The 24,200-nt window shown below is 44.2% G+C and overlaps 1 protein-coding gene across 2 annotated transcripts; it reads left to right on the top strand.

Moving 5' to 3' along the window:
* Positions 1 to 13: 13 nt before the first annotated feature.
* Positions 14 to 22,688, top strand: SLC37A3 (solute carrier family 37 member 3). Of its 2 annotated transcripts, none has more exons than XM_017804902.1 (15): positions 14 to 126; positions 3,733 to 3,909; positions 4,350 to 4,464; positions 6,465 to 6,557; positions 7,002 to 7,085; positions 8,290 to 8,435; positions 9,064 to 9,160; positions 10,216 to 10,300; positions 11,327 to 11,508; positions 13,310 to 13,451; positions 14,658 to 14,759; positions 16,616 to 16,663; positions 17,406 to 17,557; positions 19,297 to 19,362; positions 20,219 to 22,688. In XM_017804902.1, exons 2-15 carry the CDS (start codon positions 3,809 to 3,811, stop codon positions 20,309 to 20,311), a joined length of 1,506 nt encoding a protein of 501 aa, XP_017660391.1. In that variant the 5' UTR covers positions 14 to 126; positions 3,733 to 3,808; the 3' UTR covers positions 20,312 to 22,688. The 2 variants fall into 2 exon arrangements, with proteins under 2 accessions (XP_017660391.1, XP_017660392.1); XM_017804903.1 differs by having other exon boundaries at positions 118 to 163; positions 3,731 to 3,909.
* The last annotated feature ends 1,512 nt before the right edge of the window (positions 22,689 to 24,200 follow it).

Below are 24,200 nucleotides of genomic sequence, written 5' to 3'. Positions count from 1 at the left end.
GGAGGTGGGCAGGGCCCCTCGGCAGCGGCCGGGGCCGGACTACAGCTCCCGCCGCTCCGTGGGACCGCCCGGAAGGGCCGCCTCCCTCCTGCCGACTTCCTTCGGCAGCGCTGGGCGCCGGGCGCGGTACGCGGGGCCGGGCGGGCGGCGGGAGCTCCCCGGGGCGGTGCAGTGGGGTGGGATGCGGTGGGGTGGGATGCGGTGGGATGCGATGCCGCGGCGGGGTAGCGGCGGTGGCGGAGCCGGTGCGTGCCCTGCGCTGCCCGCTCGGCTCCGCTCCTCGCCCCGCCGAGGACGTGGCCGCTCCGCCACCTGCGCGGGGACCGGGCGGGAGGAGCCGCGTCCTCCCCGCCGAGCCGAGCGCGGGGGATGCGCTGCCGGGCTCCGGGCGCTGCCGCCGCTGCAGATGCGCTGCCAGCGGGGGCCCGGCAGTCGGATCGTGCTCGCATCCTCCCGGTGCTCGGGCAGCCCCTGTTCTTCCCAGACAGCGTCTGACAGGGACTCCGGGGTGGCGGACGGTCTGCTTGTGCTGGCGGCGGAGGGCCCTGTGTGGGTTTGGGTTTGTGCTGCCGGGCTTCTGTCAGTTTGGAAAAATGGCGTAAGACTGGGAGGTTTTGTTAGTTTGGGTTTATTTATTTATTTATTTTATTTAATTTTTAAGAAAAAAATCCGTTTGTTTGGCACTTTGTAAGTCCCAGGAATGTGAATGCTAGTCTTTCCTGCCAGCTTTGAGGGACGGCAAGATAGTATTAAGGAAGTTTGTTTTGAACTTAAGGTGTCTTATTTTGACCTTAAGGTGTCTTATTATGACTTTAAGTGAAGGGATAAGAGAACTAAGGGGGAAGCTTAACAAATAAGGGTGAAAGCTTAACAAAAGCTTACTCAAAATATTGGCTAGCTGAAGATAAATAATGCAAAACAGTTAGACAAGGTAGTCTTAATACCCTGAAAGTGCTCCTCTTCCTTTCTTAAAGGCTTGTGCTTCACTGCCTTGAGTTCTGTGGGTTATCCTGCTGCCTAGTTTTTGCTTCCCCTCCACTACAAACTTACTATGGTGTTCTCAGAATAATTAGAAGACTAATTTTTGAGGATTAACCTCCTAATTGCATGCATTTCTAGCCTAGGGAGAATGCAAGTTTTGAATATAGAAAGGACAGGATGAAGAAAAAGGGAAAACAAAATCTTTCACAGTCATCTCTATACTGTGAAAATGTCCTGTGCCAGAAGGTCTTCTAGAAAGCTAGCTGAGACTGAGAAGCTCTGAGAAACAGATCGTTTCAATAATAAATGCTATAGAACAATAGGTGACTTTAAGGTCAAACGAGGTCTTAGCTTTAAAAAGACTCAGTATCTTGGACAAATAAGATCTATATTTGCATCTGTTGACATGAAGCGAGTAGTAAATCTTGTGCTCCGGGCTGCAAACTGATTACCCGAGGAAGGAACTTTTCCCTGCAGTGTTGCACAACTGGCAGTGGTTTGCTTTCCTCAGGAGTGCTCTGTAACCTGCTGTTGCCTGGTGGGAGGGGAGGGAGAGGCAAGGAAGAAGAACGAGCTCTTGTGTTTGACCAACAGACCGTGTGGTTCACAGGCCCATAAGGACCGCGGTGCTGGGAAATTGGAGTACCTTGGCTTCCCTTCTCTTCTTCATGCAGCTTGTGTGGCAGACAGCCCTGAGCAGTGTTACCACTGCCTGAAAGGGAGTAGCACTGTGTGGTACTTGTGTGGGTGCTGAGTTTTCATTCACTGGTGCTGAGAAATGGTCTGAGACCTCAGGGGGAGGGTAGTATCAAGACTACTTGTGAAGTTGCCTCTTCCTGGGCTAGCCTTGCCTTCCCACAGCTCCAGCTGTAGGTGCTTTTTTTCTTCCTCTGTGCAAACCTAAGCAATCTAGAAGCATGTCCCTACAAGGAGGTGCTGGCACACCAAGGTGCTCTGTGCTAGCTGGAGCAGTGGGAGTGTGGCTCAAATGCACCTGGGCTGTATAGAGGCAGGTCTTGTACAGACTTGCTGTATTTGTCTTGGATGAGAATGGAGGCATTCGGGTGTGGTGTAGGTTAAACATGACTCCGGTGTCTCAGAGCGGTCACAGCTGGATCCATATTACTCAGAGGCTCTCCATGCTGTACTCTGTTCTGGAGGTCAGATGTGACCTGGTTTGGAGGTCAGGTTTCAGTTTCCATGATGGTTCATGTCTCCAGTAGTAGCTGTTATCCTTTTGTCAATCAGGCTCGCATCATCATTTAGAGGACAGGAAACAAAGACTTCCTGCAGTGAAAGATATCTTAATGAAACCTTTAAAAGCTATTAGAAGGAAGAGCAGAAAGTCTCTGTGAAATACAGAATTTTCAGCAGCAAAAATTTGGATGAGACTGTGTCTGGGCAGTGACTTCTAATTTCTCCAAGTGAGGTTATAAAGCTGAACTTGGAAAGTCTTCTGTCAGGTTTGCAAATAATTACAAAAAGCATCGGTGGATACAGAAGAATACAAAGGCACTATCTTCTGTCTTATTTCAGTGCTGAGGGGGAACCAGTTCAGTTTCAGTTCCTTTGGGGGAACAGGTGTGGTGCTTTATTTTACCTCTCCTCAGCTTTCAGAATGCGTGTTGTTTGCACATCTTCTGCAAATGCAGTTCCCACCAGTGGATTTGTCCCAGCGTCTCAGGCCAGTGAGTGCTGACAGGATTGAGCTCTGCCTTCAGCAGCAGCGTTGGTGTGCAGCATCTCTCTCTCTGCACTGCTCTGTCTGTCACATGGACACAAGCCTTTGTGTAGCTGCTTTTTGATCTGTGGTAGGGAAGTTGGCTGAAAAAGATCTCTACCAAGGAAACAAAAGGCAGCTGTGGGGTGAGATTCACCACCTCGCTGCCCAGTGGGGCTGTTTGCCAATCTCAAGTTAGCAGAAATGGTCCCTCGACCATGCCAGCACAGCTCAGGGAGCAGAGTAGTGTGACATAAACTAGCATGAAGAAACTGCATCTATCATAGCCTTCCCTCAGTAGTGATAATTTCTGGGTATGTAGAAGTTGGGGCAGATGTCACCCGTGCCCTACAGGAGGGTATAACTTGCCATGTGCTGTACTAATGAGTTAGTGACAGATGGAGCTGTAATGTCGGGCTTGAGAATAAATAGGCAGGGAGTCTAACTGTTGGATTTCAGCACTGTCCTCACGGTTACTTTCCTTTTTCCATCTGTGCAAGTCCACTCTTGGCTATATTCTTTCAACAACATCTTAACAAGGCAGTTAGATCCCAAACCGTTCTTCTCCAGCAGCCAAACGCTGCTCTCATGATTTCATCACCAGTCTATGACCAGCCAGGTAGCAGTGGAAATCTGTCTTATTTATGACCACACTGTAGTTCATCATGTGTGTAAATGGTGCAGAATGGTTTTTAACGTGGGAATGCTGGGAATTGGTAGATCCAGGGGGAACCCCTATGGTGATGGGCACTGAAGAGGCATATGCTAGGGGAGAAACAAAAAAGAAGTGGGTTGTGAGATGACCATCAGGGTACTGAGAGAATGGGAATAAAAAGGCACGTTTAGGCATAGAAGATGTTAAGGAATGTACAAGTGATGAGATAGGTAGTGGTGTGAAACAAACGGGGAAGGAATGGTGTGGAGTTGTTTCTTCTGAATTCCAGCTGTTTGGGGAACAAAACTGTGCTTTATACATGTGTTTTAATCCAAATATATTTTCTTTTCTCCTCCCTTCCCACCTTCTTTTTAAGTGAGAAGAAAAAAATGACCTAATCACCATCCAGGCCTTGTGGCCAAGGCAGGAGCAAAGGTAGGGCTGCCAGGAACATGGCTTTGCCTGGAAGCTTAAGGAGGCAGCCTGCAAACAGAGGCCTTGTGTCCCGTTGCACCCACCATCATATTGTTGTGTTCCTGCTGACCTTCTTCAGGTAGGTTCAGTGTATCTCTGCACAGAGAGGTGTTCATCTCACTGAATTTAGGGAAGTGAGAGCATATCACAGAAGAATGAAAGCAGGGAAATAGTCTTAACCTTTGGCTGTGAGCCTTGAAAACTAACTTATAAGCTCATAGAGCCAATCAGTCTGGGACTCATGCAGTTATAGAGGTAAGGGTGTTATGTCCCTGGGGAATCCAACCACCAAAGGTGAGGCTGGCTGTGCCAAGCCAAGAGCAGTCTATTGCAGAAGGGTGAAATCCCTGTCTTCCCATAATTTGGGGGTTCCCACTGCTGACTGCTATCTCCAAAACTGCCAGTCCTCTGCTATGCTGCCTGCTGAGACAGTGTGTATCTGTATTTGATACCCCACCCTTTCCCACTTGACCTCCAGAGAAGATCTGGCCAACCTGTGTCTTGTGTGTTTTCTGGCAGTTATTCCCTGCTCCATGCTTCCAGAAAGACATTCAGTAATGTCAAAGTCAGCATTTCCAGCCAATGGACTCCTTCCTGCTTTAACAGCACGGCCCCTGAGCTCCGGCCATATGAGGTAAGGACACAAGGGATAGGGCAGTGCAAAGAAAGATGGGTAACTTCCAGTGTGCTGGAATTTGTGAACTTGCGGTGCCCAAGAGGCCCCTTTAGGTGTCTGTCGGGAACACTTCTCAGAATGGGAGCAGAAACTTCAGGTGTTTGCATTGTAGTTTTATGGATCATCAGGTGATGGTGAAATCTTTCCTAGTGGTCCCCAGAGAGCAACTCCTCAGGAAGTTACAATGTTCCAATGGAAATTAGGACCCCAGCAGAGTCTGTAATAGGCAGCAACATGAAGGAGGGGGAAAGAGGGACCCTTCCTCGGAAGTGTTGGAGGCAATAAACCGAAGCAGTTAATGGGTTTCCAGAGAGTTCTGTGAAATCCTGGTTGTGCTTTCTCTGTGGCAGTGGTGCTGCTACCACCCTGTTAAAAGAGTAGCCAAACTAGGAGAGAAGAAAGCTATCTGAGAGGGCTAGTTGCTTGTCCTAAATGTCTTTATCTTGCATCTAAAAGGTCTGATTTCCAAAAGTGCTGAGCATCTTGTCTGTAAAATCCTAGACTCAGTGAAAGCAGTGGGAGGTTTGCCTGCAGGAAAGTAAGTTGTATGCTGTTTGGTTCTCACAAATGGGAATGCAAGAACTACCTCCTGGCTCCTACCTGTGGTGTTTTTAGAGCCATTCTTGTGTTTAGTAATGCTTTGTCCTGATGCTTTTGAGAAGTGGAAGAAATCATACATTACAGCATGGTCACAGGCCATGAGATCTGTTGGAGTAGGGAGTTCTAAGCTGGTTGCTCGAGTGTTTGTATTAGAAATCATCAGTTATTTGAATGTTTGACAGAAGGATGATAAATGCTGACTTTTTGTGATAAGTGAAAGCAGTAAATTGTGCCTGAATTGTGTTGAGGATTTTATAGTGTGTCTAAAAGGAGTGAGCATCTCAGGGATGCCAAATTGAAACACAAGGTGTTTATATTTAGTTCTTTAACTGACATTCAAACAACCAGTATGTCTTGGAAGCTGTTTTGATTTTTTTTTTTTTAATATATATAGATGATTTAGTGCTTGCTGGATGTTGAGGTGCATGTGTCTGATCAAGAAAAGTAGTCAAACAAGGTATCAATTTAGGTTACATCTTTTAAACTAAGTGGATGTGTAATTAGTGTTCTCTGTACAGAATGTTCTTCTGGAGAGGTAGAATCAAACTAAAACTGATGACATTTGAGTTAGGCACATCCATAGGTCAGGTTTGGATTGGATTGGTTTGTTTTCTAATGGGGGCATTGTAAGAAGGGAAGAAAACTTTGTTTTGATTAACTCCATTCAAGTTATCCTCAAAGCTTGCTATTTTCAGCTGATGTCACTAATCTTTCTTTGGGGACAATTGAGTCTTTTTTTCCCTTTTTTTGATCATATTGAAAATAAAATGAAACTCAGGGTAAGCACAAAAACTAACAACATTAGTGACTCGAGTTTGTTGTAAACAGTTTCCAACCAGTCTTTTCTTCCCCTTGTTCCTTTTGTGTTCTTTCTTTTCTGTTTGTGGTCTGTCATTTCATATTATGGCTGCTGCCACAAATACTTTAAGGGAATTATTCATTTAGTGAAGACAGCAAGATAAGTACAGAAGAGATGCTGCACATAAAACAGAATATACCTTTATTGTATTATTCATTAAGATGCTCATCAGTGTTTTAGAGTAAGAAGCTGTCTAACATTGCATGCTTGTTAGAAGTAGGGTTTGCTTTGCCAGTTGGTTGCCTTGATCCAGGTTGAACAAGGGTTTCTTGCTGGTGGTTTGTTTGCTTGTCTTTTAGAAGTGAAACAAAGTTGGGAGTGGACATTTTCTGCAGTATATAATACCAAAATTGTTCCTGATTTGATAATTAAAGTGTTGGAGGAATGAGAGGTTGCTGGGGCCAGATGGTGTTCTGCTCCAGAGTTGGGGTTTCCATTGAAATAGAGTAGGATGAGCTCCATCTCTTCCTGTTTACCTGTTAAAATTTTCTCTCTGTAGCTCTGGAACAGCAACCAGTTATTTCCAAATGCAGAAGAAGCAACTCTCTTCCTGGGGACATTGGACACTATCTTTTTGTTTTCCTATGCTGTGGTGAGTAAAACTAATGCAAGCTGCTAAGCTTTGGTTGAATCTTAATGGGAAGATCATACCCACATTAAAAAGCTTAGCTCAGAGGCATATTTTTTTCCTTCAGCTTCTGTTAGTTCTGCCCATGCCTGTCACCCACGTGAAGATGCTTTTTAACAATCACAAGATAAATACTATCACTTCAGAATTTCTTATACACCTGTTACTAGGGGGTGGGAGGACTAGTTCTGTCTATCCAAGAATTCTCAGATGAATTTTTTAAACAAGAAATGTAATGAACAGCTATGAGCAAGATTTCTTTGGTGGCAGAAAAAGTGGTTAGAATCAAACTGTAAGTTGGTATAACAGCAACATTTGGATTAGTTTGACCCTTCTACATCATCTTAATTCTTACAGATATCAGGTGCAAGTCTTCTGACTTTGTTTAATGCTGTGTTTTGTTCTTAGGGTCTCTTTGTCAGTGGCATAGTTGGGGATCGCCTGAATTTACGCTGGGTTTTGTCTTTTGGCATGTGTTCCTCAGCTCTGGTGGTAAGTTGGGACATAGTAGTGGGATTTAAAAATCTCTCTTAGGCTTTCTGGGTAGGGTTTTACTTTAGGGGAGAAAAGGCTCTGTTTCTGTGTGAATTTGCTCATGAGCTGTAGCTATACCTCAGTGGTCTCAAAGCCTGTGGGTAAAACTTGGTTCTGGATGCATGTACTGCATTGTCTGAAGCACAGACCTACGCTGGATGACTCACCTCTTCCTGAAATATCTATTTCTGGATACTGTGTCAGAAGGAAATTCTTAACTTTGGGGCACTGTCTAGAGACTTAATGAACAGCTTTTGTTCAAGATTGGTGTATTTGGACTTTGGGGGACTGTTTTCTAATATAACTTAATTTCTTAGCCCACACTTGTTGTTATCTAGGCCTTTGCTTTCAAACACAATCTTTGTTCTTTGAAGGACATGCTAACAATACCAAGCATTCATTTACTTATTTTATAATTGCTAGGAGGGTATGTGTCAAAAAAGAATGTCTCCTTAAAACAAAAGAGTATTTCAGCTTCAAGCCATTGCACATAAATGTGAATCAGTTTTATCTCATGGTGGTTTTCTGGTTGTTAAAGTAATACTAAGATGTGTGGAGTGTGTTTGATTTACCCAGTTGGCTACAAACCCCACTGTGGCCTATTGCACTCTGCAAACACATGACCACAAATGTGCATCAAGCACAGTGTCCCACAACATGTGTTTATTTTGGCTAGTTTGGGTTAGAGCTCTTAGTAATTTGAGATCTGGCTGTAGTATTTGTGTTAAATTTTGCGAAGATAAATGACTGCTGAGGGTTCTGTGTTTGCATAGAGCCTCGAGGAATCGGATGTCAGTACAAGGGCAGATCAAGAGGCTACTGTATTTTTAGTGTTGTTACCAAGAGGATTTGTCTCTTTCTTCTCCTCTCTTGTTGTAACTGTGCTGTTTAGGAAGACAAAAGTCTTTTGGAGAGGAAGTGCCCTGACAGCACATTTGTCTCTGGAGCTGTTTGGGCTCTGAAGTTGGAGCTGTGGTGGCTCAGCAGAGGGTGCTCTTCACTCTGCACTGTGTCTCAAACAATGCCAGGCTGGCCTCTGGCCTGGCCCCTGCATGGGACCAGCTCCCTGAAAGGCTGTTGCTTTTTTTAGGCCCCCACTCCTGCCTGGCTTTCAGCGGTAGCCTGAGGGTTTCTTCTCTGTTTTGCCCCCCCCCCACCGTAGGTATTCTTCTTTGGCACACTCACAGAATGGCTGCATTTCTACAACAAGTGGTTCTACTGCTGTCTCTGGGTTGTGAATGGCTTGCTGCAGTCCACTGGCTGGCCCTGCGTGGTTGCTGTCATGGGAAATTGGTTTGGAAAAGCTGGGTAAGTTAAGTTTTCTTTAGTGACTCACACGACCTGCTGAGTAACAGATTGAGCTGAAATTCTCAAACCAGGAAGGCCAGCTGTTAAATTAATTAACATTAAATTAATTAATTAATTAATTAAAGTTGGGTGGGATGAAATATGCCTTACTTGTTACATTATATCCTTTTTTGTCTTTTTTTTTGTGTGTGTTAAAAGCACAGATTCAAACTTCAAAAATCTCATAGTGCAGAGTGACTGAATTTGAATTTTCCTACCACTGGAAAACTGTTTCTGTCTCCTTACCAGTAAAGAGATCAAAAGGAAACTGACTCATTGTACGTTCAACTCTGTCACTTTGGGACATTGCAGATGAGCTCTAGCCATAGCCTGTAACCTTGTTGTCAGCTCACCTCTGCTGTAACACAGATGTTTCAGAATAGAACATACTGTCCCTGTACCACATGTACCCCCAAGTTGTTATGCATTTTGTTTTAAATGAACTTAGAGTCTCTTTGAAGTGGATTGGGAAAATACTGTAACTTTATTCATAAGTTAAAGTTCACTTTAATGTTTTATCTTTGTCTTGTTCCTAATGTCATCTCTCCTCACATTGCTGGTTTCAAATTTTTTTTTTCCCCTTCTTCAGGAGAGGTTTTGTGTTTGGACTCTGGAGTGCCTGTGCATCTGTGGGAAATATCCTTGGGGCATTCCTTGCATCCTGTGTTCTCAAATATGGCTATGAGGTAGATATTGCTGTCTGGCTTCTAGCTACGCCTGCATGTCTGATTGGGTTATGAAACACTAGTTTCTTATCTTGTCTTTGGGAGATAACAGGCTCATGTGTCCAGTTTCATCTTCCTGAATTCCATGGAGGCAAGCAGTAGGCAGAATCAAAAAGCCGTTCCTTCGTGACTCTTCCCAGTTGAGAGAAACAAGCCTGAGACTTCCCTGTAAATGGGACTGATGTTACTGAAGAGCTCTAGTGTCACAGTATACCCTCTTCTGATTTGCGTGGCTTAAAGTGCTCTTCAGAGTCATCCATCACAGGTTCTCACTTAACTGGAGGCACAGCTGCTGTCACTGGGAAGGGGCCAGGCACGCGCTGTGTTGCCTGTGGCAGGCAGGGGCTTGAGTCCAGGGAGTGCAAGTGAACCAGCACAGTGTGTGACCTGTGGGGACAGGCTGGCAGAGCTGAGCGTGTCATTCTGGAGATGAGGAGGCTTAGGGTACCAATAGCAGCCTTCCAAAGCCTCTGGGAAGATTGCTGAGAAATCAGATCCGGACGTTTTCCTGGGTTGCACTGTGAGAGAGGGAAAAAGCGGTGGGTATAAAGTGAAGTGGGGATAATTCCAACTGGGTGTTCAGAAAACTATTTTACTGTGAAGTATGTTAAGCATTGGAACAAGGGGACAGAGCCTGGAGTCTTTGGAAGATTTCAAGACTTGATTGAACAAAGCTCTGAACAACCTGGTCTGGATTTGGTGTTTGATCCTTCTTTGAGCAGTCCTTCCAATATAGCTGGAATTCTGGTTGTGTTTGGTCAGCTCCTTCCTCACTGCTGTTGCCTCAGTACACTAAAACAGCTGTTTTAGTGTGGTCTTTCAGCCTAGATAGGGCCAAATCTGTTCAGGAGACGCAGAGATCACTCATTTCCAAGTTTTATGGGTGCAATCTGTGTTGTCGTAGCTGTGTTTGCTCTCTAACAAGGTTGGAATGTAAAAAGAAACCCTCATTAGTCGGGGAAACCTGTGTGACTGAAAGTGCTTTGAAAAAGAATCTTTTATTTATTTCTCCTCAGTATGCTTTCTTGGTGACTGCCTCGGTACAGTTTGCTGGAGGAGTCATTGTGTTCTTTGGGCTCCTGACGTCACCGAAGGAAGTGGGTAAGTAGAAGAGAGCTGTACTGTTTCGGTCCCCTCATGGAAAGCAGGTCTGCAGCTTTCCATGTAGTACTACTAAAAGCACTGCTCATTCTGACAGTACTTATCCTCAGGGCTCTTACAAAATGGTGTTGCACTTAAGTGTATTTAATGGAGCAAATGTTTTACTCGCCCAGATCACAGTAAATGCCACCATGCATCCCGTGTATAGAGTCTGGATATTTTTTTAAAGCAACTAAAATAGCCTGGCTCTAACATCTCCATTAGGATGTGCCTAATTATCAGTTTTTCTTCACCTAAAGAAGCTGCAGACAAACTGATAACTGGCTATTGTAGGAGAAAAGTATGGCAAGCTTTAACCATGCAGTAGGAAGGGAAAGTAGGTCTCCCACAGCCAGTTAAATAGCTCCAGGGTTGGATGTGGTCCTTTTCTGAGAAGGTGGTAAGCAAGTCAAAGTGTAACAGGAAAACAGAAGAATGTTTGGGCTTTGACAGGGCCATGGAGAAGGTTTCCCAGTTGCCTGCAAAGGCTATGAAGTTGGTAGCATTAACGCTACCATAAAGAGTGCTCATAAGAGTGCTCTGCATCCCAGAAAGCACAGTGCAGTTTCCAGGCCTTCCACTCCAGTGGAGGCATTAACAGGCAGCAGCTGAGTATGCTCAGCCTCCACAGTCAAGGGAAGTGGTATCCAGGAGCCAGGTCTGAGAATCCCAACCACTAAATAAGGGGGGAAATGCACTAATTTGTTGTGTCTTCCAACTAATGGCCAGACACTCAGAACAGACAAAGCCGACGCCAGGATCAGACAATACTTTCAAGAGCGCTAGAAGACAAAGGGTAGAAACTGGCGGCACTGCAGAACACCATCTAGAAGAGTTTCTAAGCCAAAGGAGGATGGAGGTATGGGAGAGCAAGGGAATTGCTGGAAGGTAGAATTACTTAAAAGAAGTGAGCATAGCTTTAGAGTGGGGAGAAGGTGAACAGGCTGTGGTCTGTTTTTCCTGTTGCTTATCCCTTGTGAAACTTAGGCCTCCCTGAGCTTGGAGCAGATGAAGACATCGTTGTGGAAGAAGATGCCAACAGACCTTTAATGGGCAGTGATGATGCAGATGATGATGACCGGAATTACTCTATTCAAGCAACTGACACTGACAACCAGCCAAAGGCCATTGGATTTTTCCAAGCTTGTTGCCTTCCTGGAGTAGTACTGGTGAGGACACAGATTCTTGAGTGAATCTGACTTACCTGTTAAACATAAAGCTGACTTTTTGTGCTGTTAGCATTTGTTGATGTCATTGTTAGTATGTTGACCATATGTAGTTGTTGACATCTGACTTCTTATGCTGTTAACATCTTGGGGTTGGGCCTGTTGTCCTTGTGCACATGGATTATAATACTGTCTGGGTATGTTGGTTGTGTGTTGTTCTTCCCATCGGGCCCCTGCTTCATGGAGGGCATGTAATGAGCCAGCAAAAGGCAGCAGAGATCCTGCCCGTTCTGCTGGGGATTTGGAAGGGAGGCCACAAGCAAAGGTTGCTGTAGGATGCTTTCTTGGTAAGATAGGTATTTGCCCTAAGGAGTGGGGTTCTCACTGTTAGCTGAGCATCACACAGAGCTCTGTGGTGCTAATATTGAGGTTTGGGGTTTTTGAGTTGCCTTAAAGCAGAAAGGTGGCCTGAAAAGCCTGAATTAGCATGATCTAACATCTGGCAAAGTATGCAGGGTTTTTATAAACAGCTGGAAGCAAGGCCTCGTGGTGCAGTTTCCAACATATCCTTCTCCTGTCCCTTGTGTGAGAACTTGTACTTCTGCATCAGCAGTATTGCCAAATTCATGGATTTGATTCAGCTGAAAAATTAACCTGTCACTAAAAAACAATATTAACTTTCTGCAGCAGTGGGCTGTGGCTCCCCTGAGTGCTAGAACCAGTACAAGAAAGGGGGCAGGGTGGCTGGCTCAGCAGTACAGTGTGAACTGTCTGGATTTGGTCACAAAGCAGAATGGGTAGTGTTGTCAGGCATCCTTAATGAGTAAAGCAGTTGGCTGTTGTGATTGAGGCAACAGAAAATCTAGAAGGGACGGGTGCATTGTCAGTGTTTTGGGTGCAGGACAGTGACAGTTCTGTTGTTAAGACCCGTTGAGGGATGACAAAAGAACGCAAACCCATTTTGAGTTCCTTCCTAACATGGCTAAGTGCCTTATGCAAAATTTCTTAGGGTGGCATCTGCATTAGTTGATGTGTGACTTTTTTCATTGGCTGGAACAAAAGGGAACAACAGGAGCTGAGGTGGCTGGTTTTGTATGTTGGATTTTGAGGACATGTTCTGCACCCTAATCCAGCAACCTGAAGACCTCTGAGTCTGTGAGTTTTATCTGATGTCAGATTAGTGCCCAGCCAAATCAGTACACCATGTCAGATTGGTGAGAGACCAAGGACCTAAGGAGAAATTGAGCCCAGCAGCCAAAAGCAGGAGGTTGTTTCAGCTGTTGGGTTTGGAAGCATGTGCTTAACTTTGGCCAAACTTTCATCTTGTCCTGGAATACTTGCCTGGGGATCATGAACGAAGCTTTCTCTTCTGGTGCTGCAAGCAGATGAACCTTCTGAGCAGCACAAGATAGTACAGAGGAACTACTTCACATAACTTTTCTCAGCATGATGCACAGATGACTAAATCTCAAACTTGTTTCATGTCGCATGCTTGGCTCCCTTCTCTTGAGAAGGTGAATTAAATTTTCTTCAGTTTTGAAACCTGGTGTCATTTCCTCTCAAGGTTACACTGAAAGTACATTGCATTCAGCGAAAAAAAAACCTTCTTGACAGTGATTTTTGTATTCCTGGGTTCCTTTTGATGTTCAGCATTAAGCTTTCATAATGCTGTCTTCTTACATGAAATGCAGAAGCACTTCCCTCTGAAAGCTCTAGCTGGATCCAGAGCTTTATGTGAAGAAGAATCAAACACTGTTTGCATTTCTCAAGTGCTAACTGCTCGCTGGCCCTCTTTTTGTTCCAGTACTCTTTGGCCTATGCCTGCTTGAAACTGGTGAATTACTCGTTCTTCTTCTGGCTGCCCTTCTACCTCAGCAACAACTTTGGATGGAAAGAAGCAGAAGCTGACCAGCTCTCAATCTGGTATGATGTGGGAGGAATCATAGGTGAGTGAGCAAGTAATGACATCCTTCTGCAGTTGCCCTGCTAGCATTTGAAAGTGAAAGACAGCAAATGCAGCCAGAGCAGTCATGTTCCGTGGGATCCAGCTGTTCAGTGAATATGTGAAAATTCTAGATATGTATGTGGCTGCTAGGCCTTTTTTTTTTTTCTTAAACACAGAGTATGTGACCCCCTAAAGAGTTTACGTATAAATAAAGGGCACTATCATACTCTTGAACATTACCCCCAGCTGACATTTTCCTTTACTGACTAGGACTTCTTGAAAAGTGCTGTGTACAAAATGGTGCCCCTGCTTGCTACTTTCTTTCCGACAAGTACCCTTGAGGGATATTTAGATCTGGACTTACTGAGTTCTGAACTGTCCCTTCTGTCCTGTGTTTTTAAGGACAGACTCAGCCCAGATCTTGGCAGAGCAGGGACCAACTGTGTTATGTTCAGAAATAAAATGTAATTGCACTTGTTTCTGCTGGCTGCAAAATCTTACCCTGTTCCTCCAGAATAAAGAACATACTGTATATGTGTTTAGACTTCCACTCTTATGTGCTCAGTTTCTTGCTTTATTACCTTGTCCAGTTAGCTTTCCTAGAATAGCCATCCTTGTTTGGACCTGTTCAAGGTCAGTAATTTTGCCTCTGTGGCCTTTTCTATGTCAGGCTTTCTCAGCATTCTAGTTTTTACCAGCAGAGCAGTTCCTACAGAGGTAGCAGTGATACATAAGGTGATTTTTGTTGGCCTTTGGCAGTTGCTGGAATCAGTTGCACCTACCCTAAGAAGGTGAAACAGCAGGAAGTATGAGGCCCCTGTGTGATAGTGCTTTTCCTGTGAGAAAAAACAGCCTTTTCTTACACTTTCAGCCACAATGTTAAACTTGCTTAATCCAGAGTTGTGGTGGTCCTAGAGCTGTGATGGTCCTATAGGGGAAGAAAAAGAAAAGTGGGAGCATTGGCTAGTTGCGTGCCAGAAAAAGCAGGCTTTTCCCAGGAAAGCAGCACGAGTAGTTTTCCCTGTTTTATCAGTTGTCTTTTTGTCTGGGGCAGTAAGGCCAAGAGACTTAGTTTTCAGGATATTAGAGAGAATATGTATTGGTGAGAAGGCAAGAGGCCACTGCCCTCAGTGAAATGAGTTTTGTTTAAGGTGTCAGCATCCTGAACCTGACAGTGGTTTTTTTTGGTTTGTTTTGATTTTTGCAGGTGGGACTATCCAGGGCTTGATTTCTGATGTGCTACAGAAGAGAGCCCCAGTGCTAGCAATTAGCCTGCTTTTTGCTGTAGGCTCTCTATTCGGATACAGCCGTGAGTATGCTTGTGCTGCGCAGTGATAAGAGGTTCATTCAGTACATCTTAGAGAGAACCAGAGCACAGCCTGTTCTAATTATGTTTTCTGGCCTTGAAACTGCTTCTGGATCAGAATGGTGCCTTTTGGTTTATTTTGCTGAAGTGTGGCACTGCACAGAAAGAAATCTGTTCTCTGGTTAATGAGGTGGAAAAGAATTAGCTGAGTGGTTAAATTTCCCTATACTGGTGAATTATGGTACTGATCCTTCTCCAGTGTCAATGTTTTAGCGTCGTCATTGTGTCAACACCACAACTGGCAAAGCAGGAAATCTCAGGTGCTTCCCTATAGTAAGAGGAAAGAGAATCTAGGGACAGATCTGTGCTGGGGTATATATACACTACACAGGGCAAAAGAAGCTCTTAGACTTCACCTCTTACACTTCTGTAAGTGGTGAAATTGGAGAGTTTCTGCCCCTTTTGTAATAAATATAGTTCTTGGTGTTTCATTATTGAATGGAGTCTGTCAGGAAAACAGAGCATAAGGAGTCAGGAAGATGTAATTTCTATGAAACCTCCATGAAGAACTTCTAAGTGTGACAGTTTTGTGTGTTCAGACAGAGCATCCTGTGGTACCAGAGTGATTTAACTCACTGGGATGTCATTTCACTTCTTTATGTCTTCCTCCAAAGTGGGGTGGTGATACAGGCAGGCTTCTGTAGAGCACTTTGAGATCTGTGAACAGGTGCTGGAGTCAGACAGGAAAAGTACAGTGTGCCTTTTGGAAGCACGTGGGCTTACTCAGATGGTCTTGCAGTAAGGTCAGTAAGTCGGGACCACTGAGTGGCAACGAGTGGGTTTGGTGGAGTTCGGTGGAGTTTTTGTAGGCTTTTGTGCTAACTCATTGCTTTCAAAAGTGAATTAGAAGTAAATATGAACTTATTGCTGATGAAGTTTGAATTTTCTACTAGATATCAGAGCAGCCAGGGTTCCACATGCCTTGTGCTTAACTCAAAATGCACTACTGTCCAGCCAGATACAGAAATTTCAGACAGGTGATCCAGTTCCTGCAGTGTGATAATTCTATTTCCATCGGCCAAACCAAGAAACCTTTTTGTGCCCATAGTGTGTTGCATGTAATAGTTACAATGGCCTGGGAAATATGTGAAGAGGGCTGCAACTTGCCTTACGTGTAGTAACTCACCTAAGCTGAAGTGAGTAAGGGATTCAGGTAATGCCTGACAGTGAGATATCAGGGAAAACAGCATCTGAAAAGCGCTAGGGGACTGTAATGGAAAGCCAGCTGCTGGTGGAAATACAAATGAAGCCTGTAGATGCTCAAACATGGCTTTGTAAGGAGGAGTTGGGATATGGGGGTTTGCATTTTTTTTGCTTTATTGTGCAGCATTGTTTAGACAGTTCCTGGATCACTACCTCCAGGTATAATCTCTGTATTTAAAAAAGTGTTTTGGAAAATTCAGAATGAGTGGAAGGGCTGATTCAAGTGCTAAATACTTTTATGGTGTGAGAGTTTGAGCTGAGTCTGACTTCCTGTCACAGAAAGAGGCATGACACAGGCTGAAATACAGAGCCAGGCAAATCTGATGTTGAAGTAGGCCACAAAATTTTAGTGGCAGTTGATTTTTCTACTGTAAAGTGCTCTCAGGAAACTTCTGGGTCTTTGACCTCTTAATGCCTTTGCAGTAAGACTCATCTCTGTAGAAGTCTCTGGTCAAACAGAAGTTTTTGTTGTCACTGTGTAGCAAACTGAGCAAGCAGTTCAAAGTAGATGTGTCCATGCTTCTTTCTGAACTGAAGTGAATGGTTTTCTCAAGTTCATTTGTTTTATTTACACTCACCTGGTCTTTCTCTTGCAGGTTCTCCAAACAGCAAACCTATCAATGCTGTGATCATGGCAATTACAGGTATTTTATCAAAAGCCACTGTTCTACTAGTAGACATCTGTATCCATTGCAGAACAATCAATAACACCAGCCAGGTGGTGGTAAAAGGTGTTTGTGTGTGCTTTGATCTCTGCTGGTTTTGCAGAAAGAGTGAAAGCTGAGGCCCAATTTCTGTTACCTTTGGAAAACAGCTCTAGGAAAACTGCTTTACAGAGGGAGGTATGGAATAATGGCTTGGAGCTGAGGGGATCTGCCTTGGCTCAGTATGATGGAGACAGATTTATGGTAAAATACCTAGCAGTAATCTGGTGTCTGAGGAAGTGGATGTATGGCAGAGTCATGAGCTGCAGCTCAAATTTGAGGGCGTTTGTCAGAACCTGAAATACTTTGTGTACTGTGAGAGGTCACAAGGTTTTTGTACTACCAGACATACTGTGCTGTGTTATGGAATTAAGATTAGCCCACATGAATAGAGCCTTTCTTTCCAAACACTCCTACTTTGGAACTCCCTGTCCTGTTGTTGTGGGGTTTTTTTTGCCTTCCATCTCTTCCGTGAACCCTTAGAGACTGAGACTGTAGCATGGGGATGTGCTGTGCAGGGTGTTCCATGACCGTATGCTTCACCTGCAGTTAGTCTGTGAGCACTGTCCTTAGACTTAATTCTTTTCCTGAGCTTTGCATAGTAGGAAGTTTGTGTTTTGAAGATGCTCTGTTGAGAATTAGTGTTTGTTTTGCACCAAGGCTGTTTTCTTGTCACTCTCAGGATTTTTCATCGGAGGCCCTTCTAACATGATCAGTTCTGCAATTTCTGCTGACTTGGGGCGCCAGGATCTGGTGAAAGGCAGCAGTGAGGCTCTGGCAACAGTCACAGGAATTGTGGATGGAACTGGCAGTATCGGTGCTGCAGTGGGCCAGGTGAGGCTACCAAAGGAAAATTAAGGTCTGGGGAAGGAAGCAAAGAGTCTGTTGTGGTTAAGAGATGTTAGTGCATTTCTCAATCCAAAGTTGTGTGGGGAGAGGGAGAGGGGGTTGGGTCGTTTTTTTAAAATAATTACTTATTTAGGATCCAACGAAGGGAACCTGTCTGTTTTATCAAGGTTTCCAGTGGAAGCAATTTAATTGAGAACTAAACTAAGTATTCATAGTGCCAGTGTTATGGCACTTTCATAATTCAAATGAATTTTGGAGACTTTCATACCCCGAACTCCAAAAAGCAATTAAAGGCCAGCTTTGCAAAGAGTGAAAATAAAATATTTTGACATTTGTTTGGGATTTTTTGTTTAAAGATGATAGCAAAACGTTTGCTTACAGAAAAGTTTACCTGTACAACTGAGTAAAATTGGAATGCCTATTATGAATGTTACAGTGTTTATGAAGTAATTTAAAATTTACTCTTATTTGTAGTTTGTGTCTGTGGATGTGTTTTACGCCCTGTAAATCCAGCACTACTTGCTTCAATAGTCAGTATGCTGCCAGAGGTCTGAGGACTAGACTGTTGCAGAGAAGGAAGCTGACAGTGTGCCCACTGGGGATGTTCTTTCTTCTCACATACAAGTGTTAGCTATGTGGAAGAACACAGCGGTGCTTTGGGGAGGATTTAGTAGAAAGATCAGAGCCAGTTCTATTTCAGGCATCCTCTAGTGATGGTAAAATACCAGGGACACAGGCAAGGCATGCGAGTTTCTTTTCTAGAAAGGGATTTGGGTTTGTACTTGCCATTGATTGCCTGATAAATACAGTTGTTCAGTCTCTGTTTTATAGGATAAATGCTGCTTAGATCCTTTAAACATAGAAAACTACAAGTGCTTTGTGGACATACATAAGTGCACTGTTACACTCAGTGTTCTTCTTGCGTCGTCTACAGTGTTTCTGTCTTCCCACACACATACCATTCAGACTTAGATCATCATAAAAATTGGGTCTCTAGTTCTGAAAAATTCCACCTGCCTCCCATTCCAGCACTGCATTTATTCCAGCAGAGACAACCATGATGTCATTCCGGGGGTGTGTGAATAACAGCAAACGCACAATGAACATGTTAGAAATTCAGATCCTGTTCTGTGCTGATATACCCAGTAGTGAAAAAGGGAGGCCCTTGTGCAGCATCTGAATATAAATCTGCTAATAGGGAATATATTTCCCTGTGTGGCCTCTGCAGCCTTGTTGAACCAGAGTGCAGTTCAGAACAGACTGTAGTCTCAAGTGTCTTGCCTACGATGGAGGGTTAAGTAGTCAGTGGTTGCACAGCTCTTGAAAATGTGTCCTGTGTAATTTATAAGCCATTCTAGAGCTTTTAGTTCTTCTGAGAGTACTTACATCCACTTATGTCCCAGTGTTCTGTGCAAAAACCTTGTATTCAGCAGAGTCAATTTGTCACCCTTTGAAACTGTAGTTCAGTTCTGTCTTTACGCTGCTCTGAGTTACTGTAAAGCTTCAGGATGGTGTCTGCTTTACTAACACTGTGGGTTTTACACAGAAAAAGGCTGCTCTCCTGAGTCATCTCTTCTGATAGGAAAAGATCAGCTGGAAGGTTTTGTGATCAGCTCTGTGTGGTGTGCTAACAGCCCACAAATTCTAGAAAATGAAAGTGTCATGCCTGAAAGTCATCCCTATCTTCCCAGTTTGAATGATTTCTTTTTTTTATTTCTATTTAGTATCTAGTGTCTTTGATCCAGGAGAACCTGGGGTGGATGTGGGTTTTCTATTTCTTCATTCTAATGGTAAGAAATCATTTTTTTAAAAAATTCTTTATCGAAGTTCAATTTACAATAGAAAGTTTTTGTGAGAACCTGAAAGTTGTGACTTAGGGACGGACTCTGTCTCTGCAGCACCTGTGACCTCTGATGTTGTTCTTAATGTGGTCTGTGGTGTGGCTTTGCCTCAGGGTATCTAAATCAACTGTTGTCTTTTGGGATCCCTAAAAGTCACGTTATCCGAGAGGAACTGAGCTTGTGGCAGAGACACTAAAATACTTGCCTAAAAATACCTGTATGCATTTCCTAAAGCTCATGCCACCTGACTGACTTCCAAGGCAGGAGATTTCCCTTCTTCATCTTCATAATACGTAGTTCCTAATATTTTCAGAGAGCTGAAGTTAAGCTGCTTGTTAGCCCTTGAAGATTATTGAAGGGAGTGATGAGGATCTGAAAACTAAGATGAAAATGCCTTACCCTGGTACGCCCCTGGGGGAGAATTGTGTTCAGGCCCTGACCTCCTTAACATCTCCACAGCGGTGAATGCTGCACAGTTCACTTGGTTCTTCCCTGACGGAAGTGCCAGGAATTGTCTTTGCATCTGTGCTGACAAAGGAAAAGGCCACTTTGGTAAACAGCAGAGGTGGTGAGGAGGAAGGCCACTGAGGAGCTGAAGAGCTCATCTTTATGACAAGATGATCGTGACAGCTGAAATTGTATAAGCTTTCCTGCAAGCTCAGTCCTTCCATCCGCTGTGTCATTTTGTCATTGCTTCTCTTAGCCTGTGTCTTTTTGGGGTGGCCTTGGATGTGTGTTGGGGCATGGGATGGCTGCAGCTCTGGTTTCTCTGTGCTAATTGTCCTGGATATGCTTCTTTTCACAGACAAGTTCAACAATCCTGTTCATTTCACCACTGATAGTGAGGGAGATCAGGTTGCTTCTGCATGAGCGGCGCCTGCGAATGCTGGCAGAGTGACTTCTGCTTGCCTCTGGAAGGACTGTTGTATGGAACTGACAGCTGGAACTCTAATCAAAACTCTGGGAGACTTGTTTCTTACATCCTTCAGGTCTGGACTAATTCAAAATGGCTCCACAAGACTGGATTGACTCGCCTTTGGTGAGCTCAGTAGTGAAGTACCGAATACCCATCCTGAGGCCACCTGCGTCATGGAGCTGCTGACCTAAGCCAGACAATCCCCGGGACTGATGGATTGTCCCAGACTCTTCCATGCCAGCAGCCACACTTGATTCTTCTGATAGGTGGTCTCACTGCTATACCCTTTCTTATTTATTTCTGGATGTGCTGACCGAAGGTCAGCTGTTTAAAACTGACGGTTTTCGAGAGGCTGTCTTGCAATGAATTCTGATGCTCTGTTGTGCTGGTGAAATCATCCAGTGCAGTTCATGGGTAGGCTAAATTTACGATCACTTAAGCTTTTAGAAAGGGCAAAAGTAATTATTTGGAATTTACACTGTCCTGTTGTTTAAAAACTGCTGTTGCTAAATCCATGCACAGATGGACCTCTGCTATCCCTAGCTATTAATTGTTACATATTCTAGTAGAGTCACATGGAGAAGTCACATCTATATTTGTTTTTAGCATTTTTTAATACTATTACTAATCTCTGAGAAATGAGATTTCATTTTTTTAACTATTTAAGCAGACAAATAGTGTGCAATACTTTACTATGATCTCTGAAATAAGCCTTAATAGATCCTTTGTGTCTAAAGGATACTTGAATGGCTTCAGGGTTCAGTAATGGGACACTTTCACTACAGCTTTGTTTATTGAACCTGATCATTACTGACCAAAATGGGTCTGTCAGGTGACCCTCTGAAGGAAACTGATGTTACTGACTTCATACTTCTTGGGCAATTGCTCATCTCTAGCAAAGAAGGACCAGAATGGAATTAAAGGAATTTAAGGGACCTGGCTGCTCTTGGACATAGGCTTCCAGACAGGGACTGAAGCGTACTCATGGAATAGCATTTATGAGCAACTGCTGCTGTGTTCCCCTATGCTACTCTGTCTACAGCTGCCTAGGGAACTCAAGCTCCAGGGTTTGAAAGCTTGAGTCATGTATCTTGAAGGGAAAGGTAGAGGCAAGTCAGCACTAAAAACATGTGGCTGCACTTAGTGTGGTGGTGTTGGAGTGTTTTGCAGTGCTGCAGTAGGTAGGGTGACCGACTGACACCTCTGACATTTGTTGGTGATGTTAAAGGGGTCACCGAGTAAGTTGTCAACAAATTGTTTTCTGCTTATGCCTTGGATGTTTCACTGTAATAGGTATGTGTTAACCTGCAGAACTTTTGACCAAACACTATGTCCAACTAGTCAGCAATGCTGGGATGGGGGGCAGCAAAATTCTTCGAGCTGAGAATTTGAAACTTTTTAAAGGGCAACAGTTGCCTTTTTGACTTGTACAATGATTTTATTTTATTTTTTAATTGATGAATGTCAATTTTTAGTCATGTTGATTGTAATGAGAGGAACATCATTAGTGCCTTACGGTTTTAGAGTATTGAACAGTTGCTTGGTGATTGCTGCTTCTGCAGTGATGTCTCTGTGCAGCTTTGCTTAATGTGAAACTCAGTTGCCCCATTTTGTACGTTTTTTGGGAGTCTTTCTCTCTTAGTGGAGGTTATTCTTGCATCTTTTTGCTAACCCTCAAAAAATTTTACTGCTTGGGAAAATGATGCCATTAAGCTGATGTGGGACCTGAATCCTGTTCTCGTTTCTTCTCATTCCCATTCCAATTTTTGCCTGTATAATTAGAGCAGGAGACTGAGAATCTATCATCCTGTTCTCAGAATTATGCCCTGGGGTTAGTGTTCACATCCCAAGCTACTCATTAGCCCCTGTACAAACAGAATGAAAACTCCCTGAAATTTAGTTCTAAAATTGATGGTGGCACCGTTTGCCCCAGCCATGGCGTCTGAGAATCTCTGGTTTCAAATTCCAACCTGGATGAGCTTTTTGGCCGTCTGGGCAGTAGATAAGCTGCTGATGAAAGGTGGGGTGGGAAAGGGACGTCGCCAGGGTCGGGGGGGAGGAGAGGCCGGCCCCTGTAACAAATGGCTTCCTGTAAACAGTTCTGTCCCCTCTGGAGAAGTGTCAGATGTGATTCGAGCACCGAAGCACGGGCGGCCTCGGCCGCTGCATCCAAGTGCACGGCGGTGCTTTGAGGCCACCCGCAATTAGGGAGGCGTGCCTGTGGCTTCGGGATTGTTGTTGTTGTCATTATCCTGGATTTTTGGTTCTGTGTATTTCCTCAAGGTGCTCGGATGGAGAACGGTTTTCAATCTGGTTGTGTCCAAACTGATCTCATGTGAATAAACTTACTTTGACTTGATCTGGGCTAGTTCTTCCATGTGCTTTATTCCACTCTTCCCAGTGTGGTTCTGCAGAGCGTGCTTCTCATCCTCCTCACAGGCCTGGCTTTAACAGCTGCTTTTCACTCAACTGCTATGAAGACCTGAGCCCTGACTAATGCTGAAACCGAACCCTCATCCCAACCTAAAATGGGACCATGTTCCCACATGCTGTGGTTTGGCACTCTTCCTGGTCAGGCTCACAGGAGGTTTTGTGGGAGTCCCCTAATAGATGTCCATAATGGTGTAAGTAATGATTTTAACTAAAGAAGCCAGTACATATACTTGGTTTTATTAATTTATTTCTTTGTTGATCTGCATGTAGAAGTCAGGTGTTCTTCCCTTGGAATTAAATGTGCCATGTGGCTGCGGGTCCTGCTGTGCCTCCTCTCCTGTGGCTTGTTTCTTTAAACACGAATCCACACCTACACTTAGCTGTGTTTAAACGGACACAGCAGGGAACTTGGTAATTGTGTTTGTGTTTTATATTTACCATAAATTCAGAGTTGAGCACAATACCAGATCACTGGAGAAACTTTGGTGCCTGTGCATTCTGGTCCCTCAGCTCCCAGTAGTTTGGTGGTGCTATGATGCTGTTCCTCAAAAAAACTAACAGTTCATATTTTTACCTTTTTTCTGTTACTTTTTTCCAACTTACTCATCAGGAACTTTCCAGCCTACTCTGGAAGTACTCTGAGGAGTAAAGCTTTGCTTGAGTATCTATTTGAAAATGCAGATAATAGCAGTCCCCATCACCACCACTGTGACTATGATCTCCAGAACTGAATGCTTGGGCAAGCCGAAGTTTAGGAATTACTTAACTTCAGAGTGCAAAGGAAACACATTAGGAACTAATCTTGAGGTGGTTAGACTGAACACTAGGATATGACAGACTGTCTGACCAAGCTAGTTGTGAAAGAAAAGATGTTCTTCAGCCCCATAGAGCTTTTCTGTATCAAACAAGGTCCTTACAATAGATGCCCTACAAGCAATGCTGCTGCGTCCTGATCTTCTTGGAAGCCTGGAATGCAAATGGTGTGGACATCTGCCTGGAGGCAGTACCACAGGGTCTCCAAAGCGGGGAGAATTGGGCTTCTGCTCTAAGTCCTGGGCAGCCTTAGAGAGCATGTGAGCTGCTTGCCCTTACCAAACCCAGAAGAGCAGCATTCCCTTCTGCAGGAGAGTGGGAGTAGAAGCAGCAGTGTGATTTAAGGGTTGTTTTTTCCCCGAGATGAAAGGAGAAAGTATTTTGAGGTAGTCCCACAGATCTCACCAGTACAAGCACTGGCTGCTCAGGGATGTCTCGGACACAGTGCTCTTTGATTACTCTCCTGTAATTTTGCTCTCTATGCAGCAGTGGCCAAAGAGCTCTGCCAAACCTGTTTGCAATTTCTCCCCTCCTCTTCTTTTCTAGGTTCTTTTCTAACTGGAAGTGCCTATGGGGATGTTTTGGGTTCTGTATTGCAGAAGTTTTCTAAGGCACAGCATGCCCA

This window comes from Lepidothrix coronata, unplaced genomic scaffold, assembly GCF_001604755.1.
Source record: "Lepidothrix coronata isolate B3197 unplaced genomic scaffold, Lepidothrix_coronata-1.0 Scaffold10, whole genome shotgun sequence".
NCBI lineage: Eukaryota > Metazoa > Chordata > Aves > Passeriformes > Pipridae > Lepidothrix > Lepidothrix coronata.
Note: the sequence above shows the minus strand (reverse complement) of the source record. Positions and strands in the feature narration are given on the sequence as shown.